The sequence below is a fragment of the Lepidochelys kempii genome, chromosome 23 (assembly GCF_965140265.1).
Source record: "Lepidochelys kempii isolate rLepKem1 chromosome 23, rLepKem1.hap2, whole genome shotgun sequence".
Lineage (NCBI taxonomy): Eukaryota > Metazoa > Chordata > Testudines > Cheloniidae > Lepidochelys > Lepidochelys kempii.
The window spans coordinates 5,358,579-5,378,060 of NC_133278.1; the positions used below are offsets into that span (position 1 = coordinate 5,358,579).

Genomic DNA, 19,482 nt, shown 5'->3' on the forward strand with positions numbered 1-19,482 from the left:
CCGTGGGCCTCCGCAGTCCCCTGCATCTGGCTCGCTAGAATAGCAGGCTGACTTTCGAGCTTCTCCAGGCTGCAGGTCGACCTATCATAATCATTCCATGTTGCTTGCAACCTCTCTCCTAACATCCAGAGCAGCCATTCCAGCAGGCACATAAAGGTTGTTCACACTGGTGGGTTCTAGCCTCCTATGATCCCATTCAGTGCAGGGTCCAGTTTCTGTGCATGGGCTGATCTTGCCCACACCGGACAGGTGTATTCAGCCATTGAATAGCGAAGTGCAAGCGCAGTGGTTTGCTGCTGGGCTGGTTCCCCAGTTTGAATTGGCACACTTCCTGGGTATGTTGTGCCGGGTGCCTTTTACCTTCTCCATGTGTGCCTCAAAGGAGAGAGTGCAGGCTAGCGTCACTCCAAGGTAGACAGGAGTCCAGCAGTGGGCAAGTGATACCCCGTTCCAGATGTTAAGTTGTCTACCGGCCTCACAACTGCACAGATGGAAGAGACTCACTTGTGTTCTGGCTGGGTTGGCACACAACTGGGTCTTGGTGTAATAGACTGAGAGCTCGGACAGCACCGATGTTAGTGTCATTAACATGGACAAGTTCGGCTGGTTTTCTGTTGCCCTCCATCGGCTCCACTTCCTGCATAGTTCAACGTAAAGACGTTGGGTCTCTAGGAGAGATTGTAACATTCAGGCGAGGGCGTGATCTTTTGTCATGTTGTGTATTTAGTGAGGAGCCTTCGGTGATTCGCTGTGTCATATGTCGCTGCTAAGTCGACAGACATGGCGCCTGTTACCAGACCTGTTTCAAAGCCATCTGTGATGTAGTCAGAGATGTTCAGTGCTTGACCAGTGCGTGACTTGTCTGGGCAGAATCCAGCTTGATCTGGGATTAGATGCTTTTCAGCGAATTATGATAGGCCGTTTAGGATAAGAAGCACACACAGTTTGTAGAGGTGACATAGTAGTGAAAGAGATCTGACATTCTTCAGCTCCGTTGAGTCCTTCCCCGGCTTCAGGAGAGCCACAACCTGTGTTTGTTGCCAGGTCTTGGGTACTTTGTATGTGGCTGAGCATGTGTTAAACAATTTAAGTAACTAGTTTTTTATTGCTGGTCTGACAGGTTTAATTTGTTCAGTACAAATGTCGTCTAGCGTGGCGTCTTTGCCATTCTTGAGGGTGTTAATTCTGGAAGTTAATTCAGTTATTGCATACAGTGCCCCCAAAGTTATAAGGCTGTTTGGTGAAAGGAACAGAGTAAAGGGGTTTTGTCACAAAGGAGCAAAGTTAAGGTTGATCTGGTGATCTGTGCATTGTTTATATTTTCCAATAAGACAGGAAGTAGAGGCAGAGTTAAGGCTATTTGTTGAGATGGGAAGGGAGGTGGGTTTAAGGCTGTTTGACTCAATACAGCACAAAGCTAAGGTTGATCAGGTGCAGTTAGCTGTGTGTATCTGATACTTGCCGTTGTTTTGGTGAAAGTATCATGGGAGGGGATGGAGTTAAGGTTGTCTGACCCTGGGGGTGGAGTTAAGATTAATGCAGTGACCTCAACTGTACATTTTTAAAAATAATTTTCTAATTTTATTATTTTTTAACCAGAAACTTCCACTTTAATTTCCACTGAATTTCCCGCTGTCCAGATGTTGGTGATTATGGAGGACAGTAAACATTCCCCTCTGGATGATTTGCGTTTTGTTTTTTTTAATCACTGAAGTGATAGATATTCCCCTCCCAAGTTTAAAGCAGTTTGTAGCCCGAGAATCTTGTCCACGTATTAGATCAGCTTTGCAGCCAATCTCTGCCACATGCATGTCTGATGCTTCCCGGGGGTACCCAGCATTGCGAGGCACCTCGCTACCACCCATTCTTAGCGCGAGGAAACCTTATGTGTGCCTGCCAGGGGTCAGCTCCCTGATTCCACCAGCTCGAACGCTTGTACCTTCCACCAATGGAAGTTGGTCCAGTAAAAGATATTACCTCCCTCACCTTGTGCCTAGCTCTTAGATACGTCTTAGAGAAAACAGGTATATGTTTATTTAATGCAGAATAGAGATTTGAGAAGAAGCAAGTAGAATTAATGGAAACAAATGGGTACGTATAAAATAAAATCATAACCCCCATTCTAAAGCCTGCACATAACAAGCCACTTTTCTGTCTCTCCCAGCATTAAACCACCAGGCCAGCTGCAATCCTCTGTTCAGAAGACAAGCTAGGGGCAGAATAGTGAGGTGTACCTCTGTACCCCCGGATGTAGTTCCAACAATTTGTTGTCTTCACTTGTAAACCGGGCAGCTTGTTTTTTCCTTTGCAGACTTTGCCATCACTCGATTCGCACTTTGCTCAGCCTGTACGCCGGTGCTAACGGTGAAGGTCAAGCTACATGCAGCCAGGCAGAGAAATCAGCATCTCCTGCCCAAAAGAAATTTGTTCATCACCTTCTGGGGATCAGCCCCAACTCACTGCAGACGCGTAACTCCCTGCGCATTAGCCGTACACAGGTTTTGCGGTGAGTATGGCGCCTGTCGTGACGCAGGCTTTGAGAAGAGATCTCACACCACACCCTCTGAGGAACTATGCAGAGACCAGCCCAGGGAACCCTGTGATCCGCGGCCAGCCGGCACCAGCAGCTCCCTGGGTCACAGCACGTGGGACGACTCGGAGATTCTCAAGCCAGAAGGGATCATTCTGATCATCCCGCCTGAGGCCTTCCTGGCCAGGGTCAGGGAATCCAGCTAGCCAGCCAGACCTGCAGCCAGCCCAGATCTGGTGGTTGAGCTAGAGAGGCTCTTTTACAAAGAGACGTCCAGTTGTGATTTAAAGAACTTTTTGCAGTTTTGCTGTTGCTTTCTCTGCCCTGGGTGGATTGGGTGTTTGCTCCAACCTTCCCACTCCCCAGCATCTTTTCATCTCAGTCCCCTCCACTCCCATCCCTGCCCCCTCACCCCTTCCCTTCTCTTTGCAGTTAACTTATCCCTTCTGAACTAAACTCACCCCCCCAAATTAAGATGCTGTCCAGTTAATATCTCCAGTGTAGCAAGCCAATGGTGGGTTTGTAGTGGTCCCTATGGCGAGTGTAATTTGAACAGCACAATTAGAAATGCCCCCACTTGTACCCAATCAAAAAAATAAGATGCTCCCATAGAGGCATATAAACTGTTTAAAAAAGCAGCCAAAGCAGCCTTAAATATCCCAGGAATCCCCTTAAGAAACAGTCCTTACTGGGCCCTACAAAGTCACTATTTTGTATGTGGCCGAAAGGCTTACAAGGTGCTGCCAGCCAACTGGACAGGTAGCTGTTATATAGCTCATGGAGTTCCTCATCTTTCCATAACTGCCACACTGCCCAAAGGAAAGATTAGAAATGCCCGAGACACCTCTGTTGAGTCACGAGAAAAGACCCTGTGGCGACTGACTACGGCATTAGAGGGCAAGATGAAGAATCCCCTCACAACCGAGAAGCTGGTAGGGTGCTCTGTACTGGGAATAGCGCTACTGTTTACCGGGCCAGCCATGGCATGCATAGGCCGCTATACTGTAAGGCTGCAGATGGTATTTGAGAAAGCGGCCTTAGAGTTAGAGGACTCGGTTAGTGATTTAGGGTCAGCAGTAAAAATATTAAATAAAGAGGTACAGCAGCTCAGGACGTTTTCCCTCCAAAACAGGCTGGCTTTGGACTATCTTGGCACCCCAAGGAGGGGTTTGTGCCCTCATTGGGCCCCGATGGTGTGTATATGTAAATGATAGCAGTTATGAGATCTCAGGCTGAGGCCCATGCCCGAGCCGGAGCACAGGTTGCCTATACTGCCCCAGAGAACGATTGGTTGCAAACCTTGTTTTCAGGCTGGGGTTTGTCGTCTTGGCTTGGTGGTTTATTTAGCCTGCTATTGATACTTCTCTTTCCTGTATTGCTTGTATTACTGGTATTATGCTGTGCGGTATCATGTGTCAGGGCCCTTTGGCAAACGTTAATAAGTCATTCTCTTCAGGGCTATCACAAAGTGCTTATGCAAAGTCCTATTGTAAAGAAATAAGTAGCCCAAGTGAGAAAACTCAGAGCCAAGGCTGTTGAGTGTTCTCAAAGGGGGGAGTTGTTGGGGACACTGGGGCATGGCCACTAGGTAACTCGAGGGGATGGAAGACCACGAGTGTCGATGAAGCCCCCTCGCACTAGGCCCAGGTGTCCTTGGCCCCCCCTCCTGCCTGGAGGCACTCGCAGCAGCTCTGCGTACTAGGCCCAAGTGTCCTTGGCCCCCCTGCCTGGAGGCACACACAGTAGTTATGCTGAGAATCTGCAACAGTATGTTGCAGAGTCAGACTGCCTGAAACTAAGCAAGGCCAAACAGGGGAGATATGGAAGAACAATGCTGAATAAAGCAGCTTTATGTATAGTTTAACAAATGATACAGAGAATCAGGGAACTAGCTGGGAACTGGATTGGCTGGCTATATGGATACTTGGGGCAGCTTGCTATTGGACAAGTATGCTGGAAAAAAGGATGTATAAAAGCCTGTGTAACTTCCTGCTCTGTGGTGCAGGATTTGAGATTTTATTCTCCCTGTACCTTTTTGCAGCTGCAAATAAACTTTTCTGCTTCTCCACCCCGTTGTGATTATTGGGTGCAGCACACCGGGTAACGAACCAACTCAAGCTGTTGTTCAGCCTCTCGGCACTGGGTGCCGGCAACAGCTTTTGGCGTCCCTGGGTGGGCGACGAGGCTGCAATTTAGCCTTGCCCGGACCCCTCCTGGAGGTCGAGGATTGCGGTGAGAACCGACGCCCAGCGCGCACTGGTGAGTTCATCAGGGGCCTCGGAGGAGATGTGATTTGATCGACCCCAGAGGGCACAACGGTGCAATGCACTCATATAGTGGAGAAGCTGTTGTGGACGGCGGTGAAGAACCAGTCCCTTAGACATGCGGGAGGAGCAGCTGCAGGCCACGGTGAAGAACCGGTCCCTTGGATAAGGTAGGAACCTTTTAAAATCTGGATTATATGCTCTGTTGGAACTTGGGGACGCCCAGAGTTACCCTGTAGGTATGGGACAGGGACAGAGCTCAGAGGTTAGGGCACGGTGTACGCCCCTAGAGTGCATTCTAGCAAACTGGAAGGTATTTGGTGCGGATCCAATGACTAAGAGCCAATTAAAACGATTCTGTACAGTTGACTGGCCTCAATATCAACTAGAGGACCAGGAGTGGTGGCCACCAGGAGGGTCAATTAATTACAACACGATCCTCCAATTAGTTTTGTTTTGTCAGTGAATGGGTAAATGGAATGAACATATGTATGCGCATTTGTTTCTGACTTTATGTACTTGACCAGATATTTTACAGCACTGTAATCTGACTCCGACTGGTTCGGTAGCAGCTAATGTTAGTCCCCAGACCCCCACCCCCACCCCCACTGTAATGGCAGAGCCGGTGTCCCCTTCGGCCCCCACACCCCCACCGTATAAGGGTAGGATGCCTCGGCTTATAGAGATTGCCCCCTCGGTGGGACTCTATCCTTTGCTTACCGAGACTGTTGTGGCTTGCCCAGGGGCAGACGGACGTCAGGCTACCACTATGCAAGTTTACACCCATGTGCCATTCAATCCAATAGACTTAGCAGCTTTTAAAACACAGGCTGGGGAATTCTCAACGAACGCAAGCAGGTTTATTTCAGTCTTTGAGGGGTGCCTCAGTAGTCACAAGCCGATTGAGACGACTGTAATATCCTCCTGAGAACCCTGTTGTCTGAGGTGGAGAGGGATCAGGTTACAGCTAAGGCAAGGGGAGCGTCAGCGTTCAAGCGAAAGGAATCTATCTGTCAAGTTCCTCTCCAAATAATTGTAAGCGGCTCAGGGCATTTCTGGGTATGGCAGGCTTTTGCAGGATATGGATCCCAGAGTTTGGACTGTGGGCTAAACCCCTGTACGACTGTGTAAAAGGAGCAGATCATGACCCCTTCTATTGGACCCCAGAGGCTGACAGGGCATTTAAAATCCTGAAAAGAAAATTGATGGAAGCCCCAGCTCTGGACCTGCCAGATCTCTCTAAGCCGTTTCAGTTGTATGTATATGAACGAAGGGGGGTGGCCCTAGGAGTGCTTACACAGCTGTTAGGAGCATGGAGACATCCTGTGGCTTATTTTTCTAAGCAATTGGATCAGGTTGCAAAGGGTTGGCCGGCATGTTTACCGGCGGTCGCAGCTACTGCCCTATTGCTTGAGGAAGCCGAGAAGCTAACATTGGGAGGGGTTATGCAAATCTATACTCCCCATATGGTCCGAGCCTTATTGGATGCAAAGGGAGGGCTTTGGCTCACCCAGGCTCGGATTGCTCGGTACCAGGCTAAGCTGTTAGAGAACTCTGAAGTCACCTTACAGCCTTGCCCCTCCCTTAACCCAGCCACTCTCTTGCCAGAAACAGAGGAACAGAAACATGACTGTTTAGAGATCATAGATGTCCAGTACTCCAGCCGTCCGGATTTAAAGGATGTACCTCTCCCAAATGCAGATTATGAGTGGTACACTGATGGTAGCAGTACTGTAATAAATGGGCAAAGGAGGGCGGGTTATGCTGTTGTGAAAGGAGGGATGGCTCCATTCCCCAGAAGGGAAGGTCCTCTTACCAAAGGGCCTAATCCGGCCAGTGCTGCAGAAACTACATCAAACCACTCATGCTGGCAGGGAAGCATTTATCCAGCTAATGGGAAAATACTTTATCACTTCCGGACTCCGACCCCTGGCTGCCCAGGTACAGGCGGACTGCTTAGTCTGCCAAAAGAATAACCCCCGACCGGGACATCCTGTGCCACCAGCTGCCCTAGAACCCACTCCGGGCCCCGGACAAGTGTGGCAAATAGACCCAAGGGTTCAAATATCTCCTTGTCATAGTGGATCAGTTCAGCGGATGGCCAGAAGCCTTCCCATGCCGTAACTGCACTGCCAGGACAGTGACCCTCAAGTTTGTTAAGGAGATCATTCCTCGCTTTGGACTCCCCCTGTGGATGGAATCTGACAATGGGACACATTTCACATCAAAAATCATTCAAAGCATCTCACATGCCTTACAGATCCCCTGGAAACTCCATACGCCCTGGAGACCGCAAGCCAGTGGGGTAGTGGAGCGTACCAATCAGACCCTTAAACGGCATCTCTCAAAAGTGTGCCAAGAAGCCTCACTGCGATGGCCTGATGCTTTGCCCCTCGTCCTACTCCGTAGCCGCGTTCTCCCAAAGGGTAGATTAGGGCTCAGTCCCTTTGAAATTATGTTTGGAAGGGCATGGCCTATGAATGGCACCCCGGTTCTGTCAGGGGAATGGGAGTTGGGTAATGTTTTTTTGTCACAGTATATGTGTTCCCTGTCTGCTGTTCTCTTGTCTCTTCACAGGTATACCAAGGATTCCCAGCCTCTCCCCTTGGACTCTCCCGTTCACTCCTTACAGCCCGGTGACTCTGTGCTTGTTCGCACCTGGAAAGACGAGCCTCTCCAGGAAAAGTGGAAAGGACCCTATACCGTCCTGCTGATCTCCCATACAGCGGCAAAGATTGAGGGACACAAGAACTGGATCCATCACTCTCGTCTGAAGGCAGTAACCGCCCCCTCGTCAGCAGAACAGTGGACCATCCAACCTGCTGACTCCTCATCTAGTGACGATCTCGGGCTAAAGCTACTGTTTAAAAGACACAAATAGCGGGCACCTTAATGCTAAAATGGGCCCACGCAGGTACTGGAGACCCTGGGTTGGGAAGACTCTGGTCATAATTAATTGGGTAACATTGTTATTCTCTGTATTGGTATTTCCAAACTGTGCATATCGGGAGCATAACTCCTTTGTTTTGCTTGTGCACCATGTTGCTAATTTAACAAACCAGACTGATTGCTGGGTATGTGCTCCAACTCCACTGTCCCCCAAAACGGGAATGCCCCTTGACATGCTGCCCTTGACCCTAGCAGAATTAGCCACCACCAAAGAGCAGGAAAGAACGGACTCACCGTTCTGGAACAAGACCTCTTTACAGCAAGCCACCTATCAGGACCAGGAGTATTCAGTTGCAGTACTCACTGAGGGAGTGTTATGTTTTACCTAAAACCAATCTGATCCCTATGGGCATCCTGTGGAAAAGAGCCCCTGTGTTATTACACAGTGGGCTGATGGGTATTAAATAAAGACCAACAGGGGAGGCCAACAGTGTGGGTATAATGGTTCCTCCCCTTTTAGGGAAACTCTTACAAATAATCTTACCACAAAAAAGGGGTTTGGAAATGTAACTTGCCGTCCAGTTAATATCTCCAATGTAGGAAGCCAATGGTGGGTTTGTAGTGGTCCCTATGGCGAGTGTAATTTGAATGGCACAATTAGAAATGCCCCCACTTGTACCCAGTCAGGAGGATGGGATGCCCCCCTAGGGGCATATGAACTGTTTGGAAAAGCAGCCTTAAATATCCCAGGAATCCCCTTAAGAAACAGTCCTTACTGGGCCCTACAGGGTCACTATTTTGTATGTGGCCGAAAGGCTTACAAGGTGCTGCCAGCCAACTGGACAGGTAGCTGTTATATAGCTCATGGAGTTCCTCATCTTTCCATAACTGCCACACTGCCCAAAGGAAAGATTAGAAATGCCCGAGACACCTCTGTTGAGTCACGAGAAAAGACCCTGCAGCGACTGACTACGGCATTAGAGGGCAAGATGAAGAATCCCCTCACAACCGAGAAGCTGGTAGGGTGCTCTGTACTGGGAATAGCGCCACTGTTTACCGGGCCAGCCATGGCATGCATAGGCCGCTATACTGTAAGGCTGCAGATGGTACTTGAGAAGGTGGCCTTAGAGTTAGAGGACTCAGTTAGTGATTTAGGGTCAGCAGTAAAAACATTAAATAAAGAGGTACAGCAGCTCAGGACGTTTTCCCTCCAAAACAGGCTGGCTTTGGACTATCTTGGCATCCCAAGGAGGGGTTTGTGCCCTCGTCGCGCCCCGATGGTGTGTATATGTAAATGATAGCAGTTATGAGATCTCAGGCTGAGGCCCATGCCCGAGCCGGAGCACAGGTTGCCTATACTGCCCCAGAGAACGATTGGTTGCAAACCTTGTTTTCAGGCTGGGGTTTGTCGTCTTGGCTTGGTGGTTTATTTAGCCTGCTATTGATACTTCTCTTTCCTGTATTGCTTGTATTACTGGTATTATGCTGTGCGGTATCATGTGTCAGGGCCCTTTGGCAAACGTTAATAAGTCATTCTCTTCAGGGCTATCACAAAGTGCTTATGCAAAGTCCTATTGTAAAGAAATAAGTAGCCCAAGTGAGAAAACTCAGAGCCAAGGCTGTTGAGTGTTCTCAAAGGGGGGAGTTGTTGGGGACACTGGGGCATGGCCACTAGGTAACTCGAGGGGATGGAAGACCACGAGTGTCGATGAAGCCCCCTCGCACTAGGCCCAGGTGTCCTTGGCCCCCCCTCCTGCCTGGAGGCACTCGCAGCAGCTCTGCGTACTAGGCCCAAGTGTCCTTGGCCCCCCTGCCTGGAGGCACACACAGTGGTTATGCTGAGAATCTGCAACAATATGCTGCGGAGTCAGACTGCCTGAAACTAAGCAAGGCCAAACAGGGGAGATATGGAAGAACAATGCTGAATAAAGCAGCTTTATGTATAGTTTAACAAATGATACAGAGAATCAGGGAACTAGCTGGGAACTGGATTGGCTGGCTATATAGATACTTGGGGCAGCTTGCTATTGGACAAGTATGCTGGAAAAAAGGATGTATAAAAGCCGGTGTAACTTCCTGCTCTGTGGTGCAGGATTTGAGATTTTATTCTCCCTGTACCTTTTTGCAGCTGCAAATAAACTTTTCTGCTTCTCCACCCCGTTGTGATTATTGGGTGCAGCACACCGGGTAACGAACCAACTCAAGCTGTTGTTCAGCCTCTCGGCACTGGGTGCCGGCAACACCATTGTTCAGGACTCCTGGATTCTAACCCTGGCTCTGGGAGGGGAGTGGTGTCTCTATTGGTTAGAGCAGGGGAGGCTGGGTTCTTCCCCAGCTCAGGGAGGGGGGTTGGGTCTAGTGGGTTAGAGCAAGGGGGCTGGGAGCCAGGACTCCTGGAACCCAGCTCTGGGAGGGGAGTGGGGTCTAGTGGGTTAGAGCAGCAGGGCTGGGAGCCAGGACTCCTGGGTTCTCTCTAATGGTTAATTCCCCTCCCTTTGTACAATTTGCACTTTATTTCTAGCCAGATTTTCTCTCGTTTCAGTTCCCAGCCATCCAATCTTGCTCTGCCTTTGTCTGCTGGATTAGGGAGCCCTCTGCTCTCAGCAAATCTCTCCCTGCCGAGAGGCCGAGACGGGGGTGGGATGGGGGGGGGCGACCGTGCCTGCGTCAGTCAGTTTCCCAGGAGCCCCGTTGTATAATGGGAAGAGGGTGCGATTGGGTTACGTGCGCCCCAGCACTCCCCGCCGGGGATTAGAGGTCGAGCAGGTAATTAGTCAATTGCGGCCCCTTGGCTGGCAGACTCTTTTGTGCTTCTTCTTAATCCCGAAACCAGCAGCTGGATCAAGCGTTCTCCTGACAACGGCCGGGGCACCGGAGAAGTGGCAGGGTAACAGGAGCCTTTGGGGAGAGATGAAGCCAAAGACAGGTAAACAGCCAGGGGAAGGCAGGTGGGAGCTGAAGGGGGGAGGCACACTGGCCCCAGGGCAGGGGGCCTGTGCTGGGAACCCGAGCTCTGGAGTTCAGGTTGGAGCAGGGGCAGAGGGGCAATGAGTTTACAGTTCTCAGCCCATTCTCATGGGAGAAAGCTTGTCACATTATCAACCCCCACCCCCTGCCCCACATGCCAGCCGATGAACCCAGGGCTGGGCTAGCAGGGGGCTGCAGGTTGGGAGTGAAGCTCATTGGCACAGCTGCGTGGGGAGCCCAGGGCTAGAAACGCATGGCGGGGGTTGTGAGCTGGGTTACGGGATCCTCCTTCACTTTCGGTTCCAACCAGCAGTGTGGTGTTGCTGCATCTTTTAAACAGCTGCTGCGCTTCACCCCAGAGGTGGCTGCATCTCAGCGCCAGGCGAGGGATCCCTGAAACCCATCCATAGTTCACTGCAGGGCTTGACTCTCATTAGTGCTGAGATGCCAGCAGCCCCCTTCCCCATGTGCTGTCACAGCCCCCCTCACCGGGGGAGCGTTCAGCTGTGAGGTTTGGGGTGGAACCACATTCCCCGTGGGTTCAGGCCCAGAGCTCCCAGGACCCCCACACTGGGAACCCAGTGTCCCTGGCCCCTCCTCTCCCCTCGCTGCTGCCAGGTGATCCTATCGCCCTGATTGGTCCCAAGTAAATCCCGCTAAAGCTCCTCTGGCCAGCGCTCTGCCCTTAAATAGGGGCCGGGGCTTCAGCCAGTGCCTCTCGAGCACCCTCCCACTCCCCCTCCCGGCCCTCCATCCTCCAGGGCTCTGCCCCCCACTCCCCTGGCTGGCCTCCCTGACCCCAGGGCTCTGCTCCCCCTGCCCCCCAGTCCCCCTGCTACCCCCCTACCCCGCACTCCCTTGGCTAGCCCTCCTGCCCCAGTGCACACTCCTCTGGCTCCCAGGGCTCCATCCCCACCTCATACCCTTGCCCCCAGGTCTCTACACCCCCCCTCCTTCTCCTGGGTTCTTCTGTCTCCCTGTCCTACTCACAGGGGCCATGGGTAGCTTCAGCATCAGCAGCCTGGAGCACTATGCCCAGCTCAGGGTGCTCACCTCCTGGCCCCTCCTCCTCAGACAGGGGGTCTCCGGCTTTGCCCCCCCAGCAGGACCCCTGGATCCAGCCCTACGCTTCCCCCAAGCCCGGCCAGCCCAGCCCCCCCGGCGGGTGGCCGACTTCTCCATCTGCTCCCTCCTGGCCCTGGGCGGCTCGGAGAGGACGGGGGAAGGGGGGCGCCAGGAGGAACTCGGCAAGGGGGCTGTGGCGTGGGGGGCGACCCCGCCGGGCTACGCCTGGATCCACTGCTCCTGCTTCAAGCCACCTCGTCTGGCAAGTAAGATCCTCCCCTTCCTGAGCCCTTGGGGTGAGCCCCACTGTGGCCCGGGCCCCTGGCTAAGCCCTGCAGCCATCCACGAATGGCAGCGCCACGAGGCACCGGGCATGGCTGGGACGGTGGGGGTTCACCCCGGCTCCCCCAGATACCCCCAGCAGCTTGAGTGAGCAGGATCTCAGCCCCTCCGGCAACAGGCTGGGGCCAACACAGAGTGCGAGGGGAGAGCGCCCCCTGCTGAGCCCCTGCAGCACAGTGCCCCCTAGTGCCCCATTGGGGCCAGCCCTGCGTGCCAGGGGAGAGCGCCCCCTGCCGAGCCCCCCGCCCCCTGCAGCACAGCGCCCCCTCGCACCGCACTGGGGCTGTGGCTTCCAGAAGGAAAGATGTGGGGCTGATATTAACAGCAAGGGGGGGCTGGCGGCCCTGGTCCTTCCTTTCCGGCTGCTGTGCAGGCCCCTGCTTCACCTCTCCCCTCTCCCCTCCCCGCAGAAGCGAAGTGCGGGGGCAGCCCCGGCCGGGCCCCCCGCAGGCCCCGCGTCCCGTTCTCCGCGGCCCAGATCGGCGTCCTGGAGGGCAGCTACCGGCAGACCCGCTACCTGAGCAGCAGGCAGGTGGGGGAGCTGGCGGCTCTGCTGGGGCTCAGTGAGACCCAGGTAGGAGGCTCTGGCTCAGGCAGAGCCTGGGGGAGCTGGGCGGGGAATTAACCCCAGACGGATCCTCTCAGTTATCAGCACCTGTTAGAGCAGGGGGCAGCTGGCCTGTCGGTGAGGGGGATCCTTCAGGGGGGGTCCTTGGGGCAGTTGGCCCTTCACTGAGGGGGATCCCCCAGCAGCGGGTGCCCTGGGACAGCCAGCCCATTGGTGAGGGGGATCCCCCAGGGGGCGTCCTAGGGGCAGCCGGTCCCTCAGCAAGGGGGATCCCCCAGCAGGGGGAGTCCTGGGGCAGCCGGCCCATCGGTGAGGGGGATCGCCTGGCGGAAGGTGCTTGAGGGGCAGCCGACCTGTTGGCGATGCGGATCCCCTGGTGGGGGGCGCCCTGGGGCAGCTGGCCCTTCAGCAAAGGGGATCCCCCAGCAAGGAACACCAGAGGGGCAGCCATCCCCTCGGTGCGGAGGATCCCCCAGCAGGGGGCGCCCTGGGGCAGCCAGCCTGTCCATGACCCCTGCCAGAGGATCCTGGTGACTCGTAGGCACTAGCTTTCCTGCTCCCACAGCGCCCCCTACTGGAGGGTATCCAAAAGGCCCGAGTGAGCCTCTGGGGATCAGGGCTCCTGGGCTGAATTCACAACTGTGCCCATGGCTTGCTGTGCAGCCCTGGCTCTGTGCCTCAGTTTCCCTCTCTGTGCGCTGGGGCCGATGGCACCCAGGGAGGTGTCCGGTCTGTCTGGGGGCCACGTTCGCGGTGACTGTTGCTTTTGTTTGTTCCAAGGTGAAAATCTGGTTCCAGAACCGGCGGGCAAGGGAAAGGCGGGACTTTCTGAAGGAGCAGCCAACCAGCAGCAGTGCCCTGGAGGGAGCTGAGCCGGCCCATGCTCCCCCCTCGGGCTGGCGCCAACGCCAGGGCCGGGCAGCACCAGAACATTGCCCCCTTGAGCCACCGTGACCTCGGGCATCTGATCGCAACGGAGCCATTTGTGGTGCAAAGAGGCCTGGAGTTGCCATTGGGGGGGCCCCCAGATTGGGGGTGATGGTCCCCCTATGGGCTGTGCACCTCCTCCACCCTGTTGTTACAGGGCACCCATCAAACTCCAGCCCCCCCCAATTGCAAACTGGTCCCCCTCCCTCCCCAAATCTTCAGCCAGAATTTGACACCCCCCCCCCCCAGCTGGGATGTGTACCTCAAACTCTGGTTTGACGCAGAGACCAGAATCTGTCTTTCTGTCAAATCCAGCTCTGCTCTGGGGAGACTGATTGCCAAGGAGAACCTGATTATGGGGGAGCTGCCCCCAGTCCTGGGATATCTGCTGTGGGGTGGGTGTGCCCTGTGTCATGGGGGGACAATAAACCCCCTTTGATCCCAGCACTGGGCTGTCATGTGGTGGTTTCCTTGTGTCCCTGCTTGAGTCTGTCCGGGGGGCTGGGGGCAAGGGGGGTGTTGCCTGGGGGGCCGGAGCAGTGTCCTGTGCTCGCCCCTCCCCTGGCTGCGCCCTGTTAGGCAGGGCTGGGCATGGGCTGTCAGTGCAAAGCAGGCTAGAGGGGCCAGGCCATGGGGATGCAGTGGGGGTGCCCTGTCCCCAGCCTGGCCAAGGGCGGGGGCAGGGAGGGGGCTGTGCTGCCTGGGGGCTCAGTGATGACAGCGCTGGCCAAAGTGCACAGGGGGTTGGGCCACTTCACCCCCCCAGTGAGCCAGTATGTCCCCCACCGACCTCCCCCGGTGAGCCAGTGTGTCCCCCTGCGCTCTCCCAGTGAGATGGTGTGTCTCCCCGATTCTCCACCCCCAGCCCCCGTGAACCAGTGTTGCCCTGCCTTCCCCCTGCAGCCCCCAGGCCCTTCCAGTCTCTGCTTCACCCCAGCCCCAGGCGGTCTCAGCCAGGATGGAGGCCCCCACAGCCCACCCCCCATTACTGCCCAATAAACCCTGGGGAGCTGTGATTCCCTCTTGGTCAGAGCTGGATGGATCCCACGCCCAGTGCCCAGGCCCCCAACACCCCATCACTCCTGGCCGTTGTGCTCCTGGGGAACCTCAGCAGGATGGGGGAGGAGATTCAGGGTTGTCCCTCCCCCTGACACGTCCCAGACCCCTCCAACCACTAGCCCTGGCAGGGGCAGCAGCAACATGGGGCGCAGTCTCAGCTGGAGTCAGTAACTGCTCTAACCACTAGACCCTGCTCCCTTCCCAGTGCTGGGGAGAGAACCCACGTGTCCTGGCTCCCAGCCTCCCTGTTCTAACCACTAGACCCACTTCCCTCCCAGTGCTATGGGGAGAACCCAGGCATCCTGGCTCCCAGCCCCCCCTGCTCTAACCACTAGCCCCCACTCCCCTCCCAGAGCTGGGGACAGAACCAGGCGTCCTGGTAGAACAACAGATGCAAAATCCACAGCCATATCCCCATGGCTAGACACCCCCCGCCCCACGCAAGGCACCGTTCCAGTTCCATGGGTCTTACCCGTGCCGAGCCCAATGTGTGGTTTACCTCAGCCAGTGCAATCAGTGCCCCTGAAACCAGACAGCCCCTGCGTTCTCCAGTGAACTCCCCCAGGCTAATACCAGCCAGACCCCTGCCCCTGGGGTTGAGCCCTGGCCACACAGCGATCGTCCGCCCTCTCCGGCCTCGACCTCCAATAAACCTGCACAACACCTTCTAACGGCTGGCCTGGGAGCTCCGGCCTGGGCTGCACCCCGGCATTCGGGCCACGTAAGCTGCCTAATGATGTCAGTGTCCATCCTATGGCCGTGTCCCGCCGATGTCAGCGCCCTACAACCCTGATAACTGCCCCGCCACGAGAGGCGTAGGGCTCCCGTCGGTGTTAGCACCACGCAGCGTCTGTGTAGACAGGGCCTTACCCTCATGGGCCCTTGGCTGGCATTCTTGCCAATATCACGGCTCTGTGTCGGCAATTGACAAGAAAGCTGCTCACTGCCCCGGCTGTCACCCCGCAGCGGGTCGGGGGGCTCCAGCTAGAGCCCTGCTGCTCCCCAGGTTCCCAGCTCCCTGCCAGGAGGGAATGGGGAGCCGAGAGCCCAGGGGACAGCCTGGGCTCTCAGCCACCCACACTGCCCCTCTTACGTCAGACGGAGAGCAGCGTGGACATGACCCACCACATTAATTACTGCAGTAACATAGGTCCACTTCAGTGTGCAGTGTAGACAGGCCCTGACATTCCTAACACGGCTAGCCACCAGAAAGCCTGGACTGACCAGAGACACTGGCTTTATGGCTTATTCCAGCAATCGGTAACCCACCCACCCCTCTTTGTGTCCCTGTGACTGCAGGGGTGTAAATGGGCCACTCTGCCTTGAAATCTGTGTTAACTGCTTATGCTAAACCATCTGTTCTACCTTGTATGTAGCTGGGATGCTCTGAGCCCCTTTCCCAGCCCTGGAGAAGAGCTCTGTGTGGCTTGAAAGCTTGACTCCCTCGCCAACAGAGAAAGCTTGACTCCCCCACCTTGTCTCTCTAGTCCAGTGGTTCTCAACCTTTCCAGACGACTGTCCCCCTTTCAGGAGTCGGATTTGTCTGGCGTATCCCAAAGTTTCACCTCACTTAAAAACAACTTGCTGACAAAATCAGACCTAAAAAGACAAAAGTGTCCCAGCCCCACTGTTACGGACAAATGGCTGACTTTCTCATTTTTTAACTATATACATCGCTACCCTGATATAACGCGGTCCTCGGGAGCCAAAAAATCTTACCGCGTTATAGGTGAAACCGCGTTATATCAAACTTGCTTTGGCCTCGAGCATTTCCGTTATTAATAGTCACTTCCTACCCCCTGACTGACCCTTCAGAACCCCCGACCCATCCAACCCCCCCCAGCTCCTTGTCCCCTGACTGCCCCGTCTCCTATCCACACCCCTGCCCCCTGACAGGCCCCCTGGGACTCCCACGCCTTATCCAACACCCCCGTTCCCCATCCCCTGACCGCCTCGCCTCCAGAACCTCCGAACCATCCAACCCCCCCTGCTGCCTGTCCCCTGACTGCCCCCCGAGACCCTCTGCCCCTTATCGACCCCTCGGCCCCGGCCCAGCACCCTTAACACGCCGCTCAGAGCAGCGTGTCGGAGGTCCGCCGGAGCGCGCAGCCCCGCCGCCCCCGAGCGCTGCTGCACCCCGTTATAGCCGGATTCGTGTTAGATCGGGTCACGGTATATCGGCGTAGAGCTGTAATTATAAAATAAATCAGCTGGAATATAAATCTTGTACTTATATTACAGTGCGTAGTGCATAGGGCGGTATAAATCCGTCATTGTCTGTATGAAATTGTCGTTTGCATGGACTTCGCTAGGGCTGTTTAGGTAGCCTGTTGTAAAACCAGGCAAATATCTAGGTCAGTTGAGGTACCCCCGGAAGACCTCTGTGTACCCCCGGGGGTAGGCGTGCCCCCGGCGGAGAACCGCTGGTATCCTGGGAGTGGCACGGCTACAGCACCCCTGCCTACATACACAGAGACACACACAGAGCAGGGCTCGTTACCCCCTCCCCCCAGCAGGGGGCAGACAGAGAGACACACACACAGAGCGTGTGCACACAATCCCACGTGCACTCACACTCAGAGCAGGGCTCGTCCCCTCCAGCAGGGGGCAGCAGGGACACGTGCATGTGTGCACATGCACACCACCCCCCCCCCGCCCCTGTGCCCTGGGTAGCCCCCCCCACCACCAGCCATCTCCTCTTTCCCAATGGCTCAGCTCCTGGTGTACGGGTCGAAGGCAAACACGAAGCCCACGTCCCCTGGGCTGGGGGGCCAAAGTCCAGCCCCAGCCTCCTAATCAGTCACTCACCTCTGGGGAGTAGGGGAAAGGTGCCTCCCGCCAGATAAGATCCCTCCCTTGGCATGAGGAGTGGGGGGCACCCCAAGGGCTGAACCAACTCCTATCTTTTAGCTTCTTCAAGCAGTTGTCTAAAGTGACAGTCGTGGGGGGAGCATTGTCCAGTGATCAGAGCAGGGCAGGCTGGGAGGCAGGATTCCTGGGTTCTGTCCTGGCTCTGGGAGGGGCGGGAGTGGGGTCTAGAGGGCAGAACGGGGATGGGGAGGGGCTGTGTTTTAGTCCCAGCTCTGGGAGGGGAGTGGGGTACAGTGGTTAGAGGGGGTCTGGAGTCAGGACTCCTGGATTCTGCCCTCAGCTCTGCCACAGATTCCCTTTGGGACAATGAATGAGTCACTTCCTTGCCCCATGCCTCAGTTGCCCCACCCCTCCTCACCTCTCAGGGCTGTTCCACACTGTGTGGCAGCCCCTGGTGGGCAGGCAGATCAGGGAGCGAATGATCCCCCCTGCCCTCCCCACCCCAAAGGCCCACCTCAGCAGGGCTGGCTCGGGCTCTTGGCCTGTGGATAGGTGCATGTCAGTGTGCGTGAAGGGGTGGGTGGAGCTGTGCAGAGTGTGTGTGAAGGCAGCACATATATGTGCAGGGTTCTCCAATAACAAACCAACGTCAACAGCCCCCGAGCAACCCTACAATAACAAACCAACGTCAACAGCCCCCGAGCAACCCTACAATAACAAACCAACGTCAACAGCCCCCGAGCAACCCTACAATAACAAACCAACGTCATCAGCCCCCGAGCAACCCTACAATAACAAACCAACATCAACAGCCCCCGAGCAATCCTACAATAACAAACCAACGTCAACAGCCCCCGAGCAACCCTACAATAACAAACCAACATCAACAGCCCCCGAGCAACCCTACAATAACAAACCAACATCAACAGCCCCCGAGCAACCCTACAACGTCAACAGTCCCCAAGCTATCCTACAGTAACAATCTGCTTTGTGCAGCCTCCATAACCCTCAGCAAGGCCAGAGTAACAAGCTAGTATGTACAGCCCTTCCCCTCCCCAAATCAGTGTACTCTGCCCCTCTGCTGCCCTACAACGACCAACCAGCCCCCCGCGCAGCCCTACAATAACAATTCAGCAGGCACAGGCTCAGACCCCTGAGCACCCCCGTGGCTCCCGCGAGACCCTACAATAACAAACCAACTGCCCCACATCGTGACTAGACACCTAGAAACCGATATACGCTGACCAGCTCCAGCACCCACCTGAACCGCATCCGTTTGGCTTAGCCTGACCAAGGGAAGGGGGATCCTGATCTGTGTCTGGTTGGCCCCATGGCCCCATAGGCCAGCACGACCCCAGGGCTGCAGAGCCCCTGAGAAGCTGTGACTGAAGTAGGAGGGGGAGGGATCTACTGGGGCAGGAGAGCGACGGGGCAGAAACCGAGCTGTCCTTTGACCTCCGCTGGAGGTGACCCTCGCGGGCAACCGACATGTATGAAGTCAAAGGTCAGTTAGGACCCCCCCCAACTTAACGCACGAAGACCCCCGTGCGGATCAGCACCTCTGATCTTTTGCACAATTGATGCCTGGAAATGGACTTGGCTGCCAATCGGTCACTCCCCGCGGGGGGGTGGGGAGGTGAAGCGAGACTGAGAAAGGCTGCTCCAAAGGGGGAAACCAACCACCACAGTCATTACACAGCTCTAACCAGGCCAGCATAACCCCCCGTATAGACATTGCTCGGCTCAGCCACGCAGCACCCACAGCGTTGCGCCCAGGCCAGGAGCGTTAGCCTCCACTGGGCAGAGGGGAAACTGAGGCACGTAGGAGCAAAAATCCAGTGGTGGCACTAAGAGTAGAACCCAAGAGTCCTGGCTCCCCTGACACTGCCTGAACCCTTGGGTCACACAGTCGGGGCAGGGAAGGCTCGGAGGAATGGCTATCGCTGCCCTGTGCTGGCATTGCCACGTGACTGGCACGCAGGGCACTCGGCCGTCTTTGCTGAGCCCGAGCGTCCTCGCTGGCCAAAGCTGCTCTGCCCTGTGGGTCGCCACCCCATTGC

At 55.4% G+C, this 19,482-nt stretch overlaps 1 protein-coding gene across 2 annotated transcripts; it reads left to right on the plus strand.

Moving 5' to 3' along the window:
- Nucleotides 1-10,396: 10,396 nt before the first annotated feature.
- LOC140902289 (homeobox protein Dlx2b-like) lies at nucleotides 10,397-13,952 on the plus strand. Of its 2 annotated transcripts, none has more exons than XM_073322206.1 (3): nucleotides 10,397-10,609; nucleotides 12,468-12,631; nucleotides 13,406-13,952. In XM_073322206.1, exons 1-3 carry the CDS (start codon nucleotides 10,594-10,596, stop codon nucleotides 13,577-13,579), a joined length of 354 nt encoding a protein of 117 aa, XP_073178307.1. In that variant the 5' UTR covers nucleotides 10,397-10,593; the 3' UTR covers nucleotides 13,580-13,952. The 2 variants fall into 2 exon arrangements, with proteins under 2 accessions (XP_073178307.1, XP_073178308.1); XM_073322207.1 differs by having other exon boundaries at nucleotides 12,468-12,589.
- Nucleotides 13,953-19,482: the final 5,530 nt, after the last annotated feature.